This window comes from Ursus arctos, unplaced genomic scaffold, assembly GCF_023065955.2.
Source record: "Ursus arctos isolate Adak ecotype North America unplaced genomic scaffold, UrsArc2.0 scaffold_14, whole genome shotgun sequence".
NCBI classification, from domain to species: Eukaryota; Metazoa; Chordata; class Mammalia; order Carnivora; family Ursidae; genus Ursus; species Ursus arctos.
The window spans coordinates 2,477,998-2,491,899 of record NW_026622808.1 but is presented as its reverse complement, the minus strand read 5'-3'; the positions used below and the strand labels follow the sequence as shown (position 1 = coordinate 2,491,899).

The 13,902-nt window shown below is 36.4% G+C and overlaps 1 protein-coding gene across 2 annotated transcripts in view; it reads left to right on the top strand.

Moving 5' to 3' along the window:
* AKAP10 (A-kinase anchoring protein 10) overlaps positions 1–13,902 on the top strand; it is an 81,203-nt gene that overhangs the window by 17,878 nt on the left and 49,423 nt on the right. For both annotated transcript variants that reach the window (XM_026521097.4, XM_057311279.1), the window contains exon 4: positions 2,156–2,713. In XM_026521097.4, the coding sequence (XP_026376882.2) occupies positions 2,156–2,713 (558 nt within the window). The remainder of the gene's footprint in view (positions 1–2,155; positions 2,714–13,902) is intronic.

The window sequence follows — 13,902 nt, the reverse complement described above, 5'->3', positions numbered from 1 at the left end:
GTATCATAAATTGAAGAAAAAAGTGAATAAATTGATGTCTAATAAAATTAGTCCCTTTTTTGACATCTTTGCTTAACATTTGTATGTATTCAAAGGTGTCAGAGTGTTTATGGGTCACACTCAGCAGTACATTGCAAACAGCGTTTGTATTGATCACAAAGTAAAATTGTAAGTTTTACTGGATTACTCCTGTGTTGCTGGTAGGAATGTGAAATGGTATAGCCACTCTGGAGAACAGTTTGGCAGTTTCTTACAAAGCTAAATATGCAGTTGTCACATGACCCTGCAGTTGCACCCTTTGGCCTTTATCCCAGAGAAATGGAAACTTATATTCAAAACTTATTAACAAAAACCTATACCCCAATGTCCATAGCAGCTTAAAAGCCAAAAACTGGCTGACTTTCAGCAGGCGAGTGAATGGTTAAACAAACTGGTACACGCATGCCACAGAATACTACTCAGCAATGAAAAGGAGCGAACTGTTGATACATCTAACAACTTGCATGAATCCCAAGGGAATTATGCTGAGTGTCAAAAGCTGATCCCAAAAGGTTATATGCAGTATGATTCCATTTGTATAATATTCTTGAAATGACAAAATTAGGCAAATGAAGAACAGAGTAGTGTTTGCCAGACATTAGGGACAGAAGAGGTGGTTATAAAAGGCCACATAAGGCATCCACGTGGCATTGGAACTGTTCAGTAGTTTGTTAGTTACATATGATAAAACCGCATAGATTACATTGCATAGGATGAAGTCCACAGGTGAATACAGGTGAAATGGGGAAATCTGAGTAAGATTGGTGGGTCATGTCAGTGTCGGTACCTTGATGTGATACCGTACTATAGTTAACTGTATGATGTTACCATGAGGAACCTGGGTAAAGGGTACGTGGGATCTCTCTGTATTGTGTCTTAACAGTTGTATTTGAACTTACCATTATCTCAAAATTAAAAATTTAATGTAAAAAATTGTAAATCTTGCAAAGGATCAGGATTTCCTGAAGTTCAAGGAAGTCATGTTGACAAAGATGCACTGGTTAACATTGAAAATGAGACAGCCAGGGGGCGCCTGGGTGGCATAGTCAGTTAAGCGCCCAACTCTTGATTTAGGCTCAGGTCATGATCTCAGGGTCATGAGATCGATCCCTGTGTTGGGCTGTGCTTGCTCACGCGCACATTCTCTCTCTCTCTCTCTCAAAAAAGAAAAAAAAAAGAAAAAATGAGACAGCCAGCAAGGATGACACATGAAGTGCTTCAAAAGAAAATGATTTGAATATCAAAGGATTAAGAAAAGCCCTTTTAAATAATTGATGAAACCCTGTTACTTTTATGAAGATGAACCTTAATATGTCAGTGCTGTAAATGTAAAAAAAAATGTTTTTGTTGTTTATGTTAATACCTAGTCGTGATCATAATCACAGCCTAGATTTAGTTACATATAAAATGAACTTACCTTATTAAGTTTGGTAAGTTTAGTTTTATTTTTCAACATAAAATCCTGTTTTTTATTCTAACGAATGCTGAGAGTTGGTAACATTTTTCTGGCTGTATCCACAATTGTATGCACAGTTTTTCCTCAGGAAAAGTTCCTAGAGGTGGGGTTACTGGATTGCAAATCATGAGATTCCTAAAGCCTTGCAGGCTGTTATTGAATGCTCCTCCAAAGAGGTTTTGCCATTTTTTATTTTCATCATCAGTGGGTGACAGTGTTGCCTATTCTTCTGTGCCTTTGTTAGTTTTTGTTATTTTTTGAAAAAACATCTTACAGTTTGACAGAAATGTTATCTTGTATTAATTTGCTTTTCTGGCATTTTTAATTAGATTGAATGTATTTTCATAATTTTATCGGCCTTCTTTGTTTAGGACTAGTATCGTAAGATTTTTTTTTTTCTCAAGAATTTACATGGTCTGAACTGCCCTTAAAAGTTAAATAAGAATAATTGAGTTACAAAGAGCTTTTTAACAGATCAAGTTTTGGACACTTGTTTCTTTGCCTGTTTAGAAGCCAAAATGATTGTATTTCTAGCTCTTTATTCATTTAAATTGGAAATAAACTTTTATTCAAGAATTCTGGTACCGCTGATGCTAAAGGTGGCTGACTAACCCATTAATCTTCAGTTGTTACTGAACTGCTAATCTTTGCTTCTTTCAGGCAGATCTTGTCTGGACTACCAGACTCAAGAGACCAAATCCAGTCTTTCAAAGACCCTTGAACAAGTCTTGCACGACACTGTTGTCCTTCCTTATTTCATTCAATTCATGGAACTTCGGAGAATGGAGCATTTGGTTAAATTTTGGTTAGAAGCTGAAAGTTTTCACTCTACAACTTGGTCCCGAATAAGAGCGCACAGTCTGAACACCGTGAAGCAGAGCTCATTGGCTGAGCCTGTCTCTCCATCTAAAAAGCATGAAACTGCAACATCTTTTGTAACTGAGTCTCTTGACAAGAGATTGGAGGATTCTAGCTCAGCCCAACTGCTTATGACTCAATCAGAAGGAATTGACCTGAACAATAGAACTAGCAACATTCAGAATCACTTGCTGCTTTCCCGGGAATGTGACAGTGCCCATTCTTTCCATCTTGAAATGGCCAGAACAGGAATGCATCAAGTTTCCATGGAAACCCAAGAATCCTCCTCCAGACTTCTAGTAGCCAGTAGAAATAGTCCCTCTTCACCACTAAAGGAATTATCAGGAAAATTAATGAAAAGTAAGTATGTGGTTTTCTTGTCTCTCTTCATCCTGTTTGTTTAATCAGTTTACAAAGTAGAACTTATCGAGGCCGGAGAATAAAAGGATTGGAATAGTTTTCTCTCACACTCATTTGCAAATTTGGAAGGATTTGGAGAATATCCCGGAGGAGGTTTGGTGTATGAAAAAGGAACAGCAGGGATACATACCTACAGTGATTCGTTCTTATCAGAAGGATATTAGCAGAATTAACAAATGAAGAAGGGTTAAGAGTCATCCTGCCTTTCCCTTCCAGAGATTTTGAAATCAGATCATTACCCAGAGATGCTTATTTCATCCTCATCTCATTCTTAATTTACTACTGTTTTAATGAACTTTGTAGATATTTTTTAATTGCCAGCAGGTGACGTTTATTGGATTCTGTGCTAAGTGCTATACTTGGATTTCACCTAATCGTCACACCACCTCTGTGAGGTCAGCATTTTTGTCCCGTTTTACAGATGAGAAAAGGCTTAGGCAAGTTAAGTAACTTGCTCAGTGAGCAGGGAGCTAGACTTAAAATCAGCATTTCAACAACTGCACCTCTTTATTTGTTCTCTAGTCATTTGGAGGTTACACTTTCTTAATTTTTCAGTTATCACCTTCTGGCATTCTGATTAGACAGCCTCCATGTTTTTCCTCCCTTTCATCTTATCTGTTCTTTGTTTCTCGTAGGGCTAGGTGATTCTTTTTTGATTTTTCTTTGTTTGCTTTTCCTTTTCTTTTTTTTCCCCATTGTAAGACTTCATTTTTTCAGAGCACTTTTTTTTTTAAGATTTTACTTATTTATTTGAGAGAGAGAGACAGAGCAACAGAAATAGCAAGAGAGAGCACAAGCGAGGAGGAAAGGGAGAAGCAGGCTCCCAGCTGAACAGGGAACCCTATGTGTGGGGCTCAATTCCAGGACCCTGAGATCATGACCTGAGCCCAAGGCAGATGCTTAACTTACTGAGCCGCCCAGGCGCCCCTTTTCAGGGCAGTTTAAGGTTCGCAGCAAAATTGAGGCAGGGTAAGTGATTTCCCACATACCCTTGGCCCCCACACATGTATAGGCCTGCCACCCCCATCATCCACATCCCCCAACAGAGCGGGACATTTGTTGCAATTGATGAACCTACCTGGACACATTATAATCACCCACAAGCCATAGTTTACATTAGAGTTCACATTTGATGTGCATTCTATGGCTTTGGACAAATGTACAGTGACATCTGTCCATCGTTATGGTGTTAAGAGTATTTTCACTGCCCTAAAAACTATCCATACTATCCTTTTCATCTCTTCCTACCTGCTAATCCCTGACAGCCACCAATCTTTTTACTGTCTGCATAGTTTTCCCTTTTCCAGAATGTCATAGAGTTGAAATCATGTAGTATGTAGCTTTTTTACGTTGATGGTGGTTTCTTCCGATCTGTGTTTTAGTTCATTGTCTCTTAAGATGGGTCTAATTTTGCTGTCAAATCAGTTATTTAAAATGTTATTTTTATCTAAAAGTTTCTGAACTTTGTATTTCTAGATTTTTTTTTTTAATTCAGATTTGGTCAGTTTTTCATTTTTTGTTCCATTATCCCTTATCCCAGTTTTGAGCCCATTTTTTATTTCTTTAAGTTTATTAAATATATATTCAAATATCTATAGGTTTTATGGATCTGATTCAGCATTTATTTCTTAAGATTCACACTCTTGGTAGCTTGTGATTTTAGTGGTTTTTGGCTGTCTGTGAACATAGGTTTTTGGATTTTTTTTCTGTGGGAATTCTTCGAGAATGCTGTTTAAATTGAGTTATTCTAGAAGAAAATATATATTGCTCTGGGTTATCCCAGAGTGTATTGGCATTGGCTTTTGCCATGCATCTGGGCAGCTTCACTACCTTCCTGGTACCACTTAAAATACATTTTGTCTTGGGTTTTTCAGGCAAACTCTTAGGGTCTTTGGCATGATTTTGGTCTAATCTTCTACCCTGTTTGGGCCTTGGGCAATTGCCCTTGAAAGTGCATACTTCAAGTCTTTTGGCATCGCTGGTTTTCCTGGGTGCCTGCCCTGCCTGTCTCGAACTTGGCCCATCTTGATTTGCACTGGCTCCTGCAGGGCCACAGTTTCTTTATCTGCAATTGAGAAACCCAGAAAGCTTTGACTCTCACAAGGTATTTTTTAAATGAACAAAATTTGACCTGAACTGGTATGAACTTTAGAAATGTCAATGTGTTTGAGTATGTGGTGGTGTTCCACATGCTGCTAGAGCGTCAACATGGGGTATATAAACATAGTGCATTCCCTCTGTGAAAACAACAAACAAAAAAACCCAGACTGTGAATTCTGAAATATTACTGGCCCCAAAGGTTTCAGATAATGGAACTGCATGTCCTTTTTTCTGCCTCTCACTGTTACCCTTACTTTACCACAAACTCTGATATACTATTAAAAGCATTTGGGGAGAATTCAGTGTTGGGAAGAATTTCTCTGAACATCTAGTCTGGCCTGTTTCTGGAAATGGAAGTGTGTTTCTTTCATTGTAATACATGTTGTTTTTGGAAGCTTTTTGTTTTGGTGATAGTTTATTTCAATAAAAAATAGAAATAGTGGAATCATTAAAAGAGTACTAGTTTTTTTTTTTTCAGTTTTCATTAGTTTTAAATTTTTTATGCAGTAGATTTGACCTTTTTTGATGTATACTTGCATGAATTGTAACACTTGCATAGATTCCTGTAACTGTTATCACTGTGAGGATAAGAACAGTTCTGTCACCTTTGTAGTTAAACCCTCCTCTATTCCAGCACTTGGCAACCTCTGATCTATTCTCTGAGTCTATAGTTTAGCCTTTTCTGGAGTGCCATACAAGTGAATTTATATAATATGTAGCCTCTGACACTGGCTTTTTGCACTCAGCATAATGGCTTGAAATTCATCCATATTCTGTTAGTAGTTCATTGCTTTTAATTACTAAGTAATATTCTGTTGTATGGATGTACCATCCATTCACCTGCTGAGTGACATATGGATTGTTTCCACCTGTTGATGATGAATAAAGCTGCTATAAACATTTGTATACAGGTTTTTGTGTGGACAAAAGTTTTTATTTCTCTAGGGTAAATACCTAGTGATAAGTTTGCTGGATTATGTGGTGTGTGTTTAAAATGGTAAGAAACTGCCTGACTGTTTTGTAGAGTGGCTGTACCATTTTGCATTTTCATCAGCAACATAGTCCCATGCTTTATTGGATTGTCTGTTTTATTATTGTTGAGTTTTGAGAGTTCTTTTTGTGTTCTAGGTATAAAACCTTTATTGGCTATGTGATTTGCAAATGTTTTCTCCTAGTTTATAGCGTGGCTTTTCATTCTCTTAATAGTGTCTTTCACAGAACAAGAGGACTTTTTTGATTAAGTCTAATTTACCAACTTTTTTCTTTTACAGATTATGCTTTTGGAATCATATCTTAAGAATTCTTTGCCTTATTTAAGTTCATGAAGATTTTCTCCTGTGTGTTCTTCTAAAAGTATTATGGTTTTTATATTACATATTTAGATATATGGTCTATTTTGAGTTAATATTGTGTAAGATGTAGGGTTAGGTCAAGTTTTTTTTGTAGTGGTTTTTATTTTTGCGTATGAATACCCAGTTGTTGCAACACCACTAATTGATAAGACTGTTCTGACTATATGGAGTTTCCTTTGTACCTTAGCCATATTTGTGTAGGTCTGTTTATGGACTCTCTCTTCTATTCCATTGATATATGTGTTTATTCCTTCACCAATACCCACTGTCTTGGTTACTGTAGCTTTACAGTAAGTCTTAAAATTGGATAGTATGAGTCCTCCAAGTTTGTTCTTTCTTTTTCCCCAAATTGTTTTATCTTTTCTAGTTTTTTTTTTCTTCATCTATTTTTTAGCATAATCTTGTCTATATCTACAAGAAAATCCTGCTGGAATTTTTTTTTTTTAATGATTTTTTATTATATTATGTTAGTCACCATACAGTACATCCCCAGTTTCCGATGTAAGGCTCGATGATTCATTAGTTGTGTATAACACCCAGTGCACCATCCTGCTGGAATTTTTATTGGAATTGCATTCAATCCATAGATCAGTTTGGGAAGAATTTACCTCTTAACTGTATCAGGTCTTAAAATCCATGGACATGGTATGTCTTTTTATTTACTTAAGTCTTTGATTTGTTTCATCAGCATTGTGTGATTTTCAGCATACAGATCCTTCCTATGTTTTGTTAAACTTATATCCAAGTATTTCTTTTTGATCCAATGTGAGTGGTATTTTTAAAAATTTTTGTTTCTGATTTTTTTTTTTTTTAAAGATTTTATTTATTTATTCGACAGAGATAGAGACAGCCAGCGAGAGAGGGAACACAAGCAGGGGGAGTGGGAGAGGAAGAAGCAGGCTCATAGTGGAAGAGCCTGATGTGGGGCTCGATCCTGGATCGCCGGGATCACGCCCTGAGCCAAAGGCAGGCGCTTAACCGCTGTGCCACCCAGGCGCCCCTGTTTCTGATTTTTTAATTGCCATTATTTGGAAATACGATTGACTTTTATATGTTAACCTTCTATTCTGTGAACTTATGAAATTCACTTATTCTAGCAGCTTTTCTGTAGATTGCTTGAAATTTTCTACATAGACGTTAATGTTTGTGAATAGGGGTTAATGTTTGTGAATAGGGACGGTGTTATTTCTTCCTTTCCAATCTTTTTTTTTTTTTTCCCCTTGCCCTATTGTCCTAGCTAGGACTTCTTGTATCATGTTGGCTAGGAGTGGTGAGAATGAATATTCTTGTCTTGTTCTTGATCTTGGAGGGAAAGCAGTCTTTCACTCTCTTTAAGAATGAGGTTAGCCATGGGTTTTTTTTTTTTTGTCAATGCCCTTCGTCAGGTTGATGAAGTTTGCTTCTCTTAATGGTTTCCTGAGAGTTGTTTGACTCATGAATGATGTTGAATTTTGTCATGCTTTTTTTTCTGTGTTGTTCGATATGACCGTATGGTTTTCCTTTTTTTTTTTCCGTTAATATGATGGATCATACTGATTAACTTTTAAGAGTTTGAATAAGCTCGCATTTCAAGGGTAAGCCCCATTTGGTTGTGGTGTGTTATTCTTTTTATATGTTGCTAGATTTGATTTTCTAAATTTTGTTGAGCGTTTTTGCATTTGTGTTTATGATGGATTTGGTCGGTAGTTTTTGTCTGGTTTTAGTATCAGTGTAATGTTGGCCCCCTAATATGAGTTGGAAAGTTTTCCCACCTCTTCTGTTTTCTGGAAGAGATCATGTAGAATTGTTATTTCTTCTTTAAATGTTTGGTAGAACTTGCAGGGGCCTGGATTTGTTTGTGTTTTCAGAACTATGAATTCAAGTTCTTTAATAGGCATGGGACTATTCAGGTTATCTATTTTTTCTTGAGTGAATGTTAGTAGTTAGTGCTTTTCAAGGAATTGTTAATTTCATTGAATTGTTGAATTTCTGGGCATGGAATTACCTAGCATGCCCTGTCTTTTTAATCTTGAGTTTGTAGTGATACCCCTTTTCATTCCTGATGTTGACAATTGTGTCATCTTTTTTCTTTGTCAGTATATATAGGGGTTTAATCTGTCTTTTTCAGAGAACCAGTTTTTTTTATTATTATTATTAAATTGGTTTTTATCTTTTTTTCCTTTCTTTTTATGGATCCTCTGCTATTGTGAATTTATTTTACTCTTTTTCTCATTTCTTAAGGTAGAAGCTTAGATTGCTTATTTGAGATCATTCTTTTTTAAAGATGAGCATGTAATGCTACAAATTTCCTTCTAATCACTGTTTTAGCTACACCCTGCAAATTCTGATACTTTGAGCAAAAAGTAAATGTCTGATTTCCCTTGCATCTTACTCTTTTGCCCAGGATCGTTTAGAAATGCTTAATTTTCAGGTGTATGGAGAATTTTTGCCCTGTTATCTTTCCATTATTGATTTCTCATTTAATTATATTATGGTCAGAAAACATACTTTGAATAAAAAACACACTTTGAGTGATTTCAGTTCTTTTAAATTTGTTAAAATTTTTAAGTGGCCTAGGGTGTGGTTTGTCTTGCTGAGTATCTCACATACAATGAAAAGAATGTATATTCTGCTGTTCTGTAGTTTTCTATAAATGTCAGTTAGATTGAGTTGATTGATGATCCTGTTCAGTTTTTCTGTATCCTTGCTGTTACTTTGTATGCTTTTTATATCCATTACTGAGAGAGGAGTGTTGAAGTCTCCAACCATAATTGTGGATTTTTCCAATTTTAAGTTGTATCCATTTTTGCATGTATTTTGAGGCTCTGTTGTTAGGTGTGTACATATTTAGGGTCATTATATCTTCTTGGTGAATTGAATCTTTTATCATTATGTAATGTTCTTCTTTGTCGTAACTCACTTGTTCTAAGTTAGAAATAATCTGCTGTCTGATTTATATAGCCACTCCAGTTTAATCTGATTCGTGTTTACATGGTGTATCTTTTTCTATCCCTTTACTTTTGACTTGCCTTTATCATTTTTAAAGTGATTTTCCTTTATCCTTTGCCTTTATCCTTTTCGTTTGCCTTTATCATTTTTAAAGAGAATTTCCTTCCATTTTCTTTTGATAGCATGTAGTTGGGTCATGATTTTTTTTCTTTTTTAATCCATTCTGTCAGTCTGGTTTTTTGTTAATAGATTTATTTCAGCGTAAGTTTTAGTGTAGTTATTTGTATTAAGTGTAGTTAATTACAACATGATTACTTACATTGTATTATGTAAATATAATTACTCCTACTGGTTAATACAACGTATGTAATGATATTAAGTGTAATTATTAATGTGTTTGGATTTAAGTCTCCCATTTTATTTTTTTCTTTATTTCATTTCCCATCCTTTGATTTTCTATTCTCTTTTTTCTTTGGATTGTTTGATTTTTTTTTCTTTCTTTAAGAATTTATGAATTTTTTAATATTTTTATTTATTTGAGAGAGAGAGAGAGCACAAGCTGTGGGGGAGGAGCAGAGGGAGAAGCAGACTCTACACTGAGCAGGGAGCCTGACGTGGCTCCATCCCAGGACCCTGAGATCATGACCTGAGCCAAAGGCAAATACCCAACTGACTGAGCCACCTAGGCACCCCTATGAGTTCTTGATTATATCTCTTTGTATAGGTTTTTAGTGGTTTCTCTGGGGATTACAATATACATATCTACAGGGTCTACTTAAAATTAGCGTTGTATCACGTTAAGTGGTATGTAGAGCACACCACCTAGGTGCGCCTTTTCCTTCCCACTCAAGTGGTGTAGTTTGTCATCTATTTTTGTTGAAAACCCCATCATACACTCCTAGGACTTTGGCTTTCAACTGTCGTACACAATTTAAAGAACTTAAGAGAAATCGTTGATTACCTTTAAACCAGATATTTGCTGTATCTGTTGCTGTTCCTTCATTCCTGAAGTTCAGTTACTATTTATGTTATCATTTTACTTGTGTCTCAAGAATCACTTTAGCGTTTCTTTTAGAGCAAGTCTGCTGTCGGAAAATTTTCTCAGTTATTTTCCATCTGAGAATTTCCTTATTTTGAAGTAATTTTTGCTTGCTAGATAATTCTAGGTTGATAGTTCTTTTTCTTTCTTTCTTTCTTTTTTTTTTTTTTTAACCATTTTGAAAGTGGTGTTTCACTGCCTCTGGCCTCCATGGTTTCTGATAGAAATCTATAGTCTTGGAATCATTATTACTCTATATTTAACATCTTTTTTTATTGCTGCTTTTGAAATATTTTTCCTGTCTTTAAATGTTCGATAATTTGGTGTTGCAGTGTTTGGGTATGGATTTCTTTGTATTGCTTCCTATTTGAGGTTCACGGAGCTTCTTGAGTTTAAAAGTTTGGTTTTTGCTGTTTTGGGGGTGAGTTTTCAGCTGTTGTTTTTCATATCCTTGGAGCATTGTACTTCATTCCTTTCTTTCTGGGACTTTAACAACCCAAATGTTGTATCTTTGTCATTGTCCTGCAGATCCCTGAGGCTCTGTAATTTTTTTCTAATTTTTTATTTTCCTATTGTTCAGCTTGGAAAATTTCTAGTCCTATTATCTCTGGATTCACTGATTCTTTCCTATGTCATTTCATCATGCTTTGAGTCTTTCCAGTGAATTTTAAGTTTGGGTTATTATTTTTTTTGGTTTTAAAGTTTCCATTTGTTTCTTTTTTTAAAATCTTCTGTTTCTCTGTGGAGGCAATCTTTCCATTTGTTTCAAGAGTACTTGACCTTCTTGGGACATGGTTATAATACCTTTTTTTGGTTTGTTTTTCAAAGAGAGAGATTGAGAGTGTGTATGAGCATGCGAGTGGGGGAAGGGGAGGGACAGAGGGAGAGGGAGAAAGAGACTCTCAAGCAGGCTCCACGCTCAGCACAAGACCTGCTGAGGGATCAGTCCCACTTCCCTGAGATCATGACCTGAGCTGAAATTAAGGGCTGGACGCCTAACTGACTGAGCCACCCGAGCACCCCTATAATAGCTTCTTAAAAAACAACAGCAAAAATAATTTTGTTCTATAATTCTAACATCTGTTTCATCTTGCTTGTCTTTTCCCTTGTGAGATAATGGAATTTTCTGAAGTTTTGAATGGCAGTTAATTTTGGATTGTATTATGGGCAGTTCGACTTCTGTGATTCTAGGTTATGTTTAAATCCTGTAGAAAATGGTGAGTTTTTGCTTTAGCAAGAAATTCATCTGGTCAGGTTCAGGCTACGAGTTCTAACATTCTGTAGGATGTGGTTCCATTCATTTTTTGGATTTTACTTGTGTATATGCCTGCTAGTATCGAATCTGGAAAGGTCATAGTTTAGTTCTCAGACCGTTTGGTATGCTTTTACGGTCAAGTCCATGCACGCCCAGCTCATGTGTGAGCCCAGGAGCACACACACAACCTGATAAGCTTTTCACGAGCCTCCCTTTCTGCAGTCTCCCTAGCAGCTTCTGGCGCCTTGGGGAGCCCACCTTCCTGGTTGTTTGACTAAAAAGTTGGGGCTTTACTTTGCATGACTATGTCAGTCTCTGTGGCCAAGCAGCAAGAAGACAGAGGATAAACGAAATAGGGATTCTCCTCTTCCTATAGGGACTACAGTTTCTCTGTGAAAGAACAGGGGGTTTGGGAGCTTTCGGAGCCCACCTGAGTGCTGCTGCCATTGCCCCCATTGCTAGCCTGGTATTTGCGGGGGACCAAGACTAGCATGAAAGGGATAAAACAGAGATTTTCCCTCACTCTCCGTTATCCATAGGCATCCCCTTCCTGCTCCTTAGACCAGAAATAGAGGGCTTCTCTGGAACTTTTCCTTTGTGCCTCTGGTGTGCAGTGTCGGCTTTTGAGACCAGGCTGGGATTCTGGAGAAACAGAAAGTGGGAAACTTGCCTGTGGTATGGTAGTACTTCCAGTTCTGGTTTCCTTTTTATATCTGCCTGCTACCATTTACTTTTCGAGGTCCTCAGATAAATTTGTCCAGTGCTTTTAGTTGCATTCTGTGGGAGAGATAGGGTGAAGTGTGCTTATTTCATCTTGACCTGCTCCTTAGGATATCAAATCAAGTCGCAAAATATGGATTTTCTATTTTCCCCATGAAAGCAAATACTTTAGGAAGATAGTGGCTTAACACGCTGCCTCTGTGGTTCCTATTATTATTATTTTCATTGTATTAAAACCTCTTGAGCTACAAAAGGTAGCCATGTGTTAGCACCTCTTATATTTGTATTTAGAACTTTTCTGGAGCATAAAAATGCTTACTCTCCTCTTTCTGGTTCCAACTCTCATTTTTCGTAGAGTGGAAACTCTTTCTTGTAAAAACCTTCTTTTTCTATTTGTCTGTATCACTCCCAGGTGGCCTAGGGTTTTCTTAATACGTCCTTATAACTCCTTTTACAGAAGAAGGAATTTGTAATGGCCTATTGCTTTTGTAACTAAAGATTGAGATTAAGAACTGAGTTGATGTGTAATTTCTTCTGAGTAACTTCGTTAGGATATACTGGTGTTTTGTACTTCCATTTAAATAGATACTAAGTTGGTTTTAGTATCTTTATGCAAAGAGGTGGAGGTTTAAAAAATACATTCTTCTGAGCTGATGTTGATAAATGTGTTAATTTTTCATTTTGCTAATACACGGTCAGTCTCCTTAATAGCCACTTTGAGTGACTAATGCAGAGTCTTTTAGGACTAGGCTTGCATGTTCCTTGTGCTAGAGCCCACTTCCCTTGATTTTCTTCTCTGCTTTAAGCCATTTTTATCACGAGAGCTCTTCTCTCTGACTAAAAAGGACTTCTGACCTCAAATTTTTTCATAAAGATGCTGCTAATTTAAAATAATAGGGGGAAAATGTGTTAAATGTGCCCAGGTACTGTACTGGACACCAAGGACGCAGAAATAAATGAAATATTCACAGGCTGGGCATTCAGGAAAATTTCATCCATTGCATGAAGTTTATAGTCTGAAGAATTTCTTTTTCCTTCTTTTTTTTTTTTTTAAGATTTATTTATTATTTTTAGAGAAAGAGAACATGAGCACGTGGCGGGGGTGGGGGAGGCAAAGGGAGAGGAAGAGAGAGAATCTCAAGCAGACTTCCCACTGAGCACAGAGCCTGAAGCAGGGATTGATCTCATGACCCTGAGCCAAAAATCGATAGTTGGACACTTGACCGACTGAGCCATCCAGGGGCTCCAAGAATATCTTTATTTAAATTTTTATCTTTTGTACTTTATTGTTCATGTTTAAATCTGTTAATCACAGCTTTGTCTTTAAAATCAGTAATTAAAATATATCCATTTTAATGAAATACTATTGTATCTTGGTTACACAAAAGTCTTGGTAAAGTTCTCAATATATTTATATCATCTCGTGGAGTTGGTTGGTATTTTGTGTTTTGGGGTTTGTTGTGGTTAAGGATTAGTTTCACTTAAAAGTCCTAGCCATTTAAAAATTTTAAGACTTCTTTAGTGAAATACTAAAGTGAGTAAATGGAATTTTGAGCATCACTCAGATAATCCAAGGGAAGTCTTTATTTCCAGTAACCTGGCCTCATGGGCTCCTAAAAGGTATGTTTTTAAAAAACAAAGCAGATATTTTAAGCATTTCTGTGTTCCTTTGTTCTTTTATTAAGAGTATTTTAGAAATTGGACCAAAGCACTTATCTTAGCCCAGTATTAATTG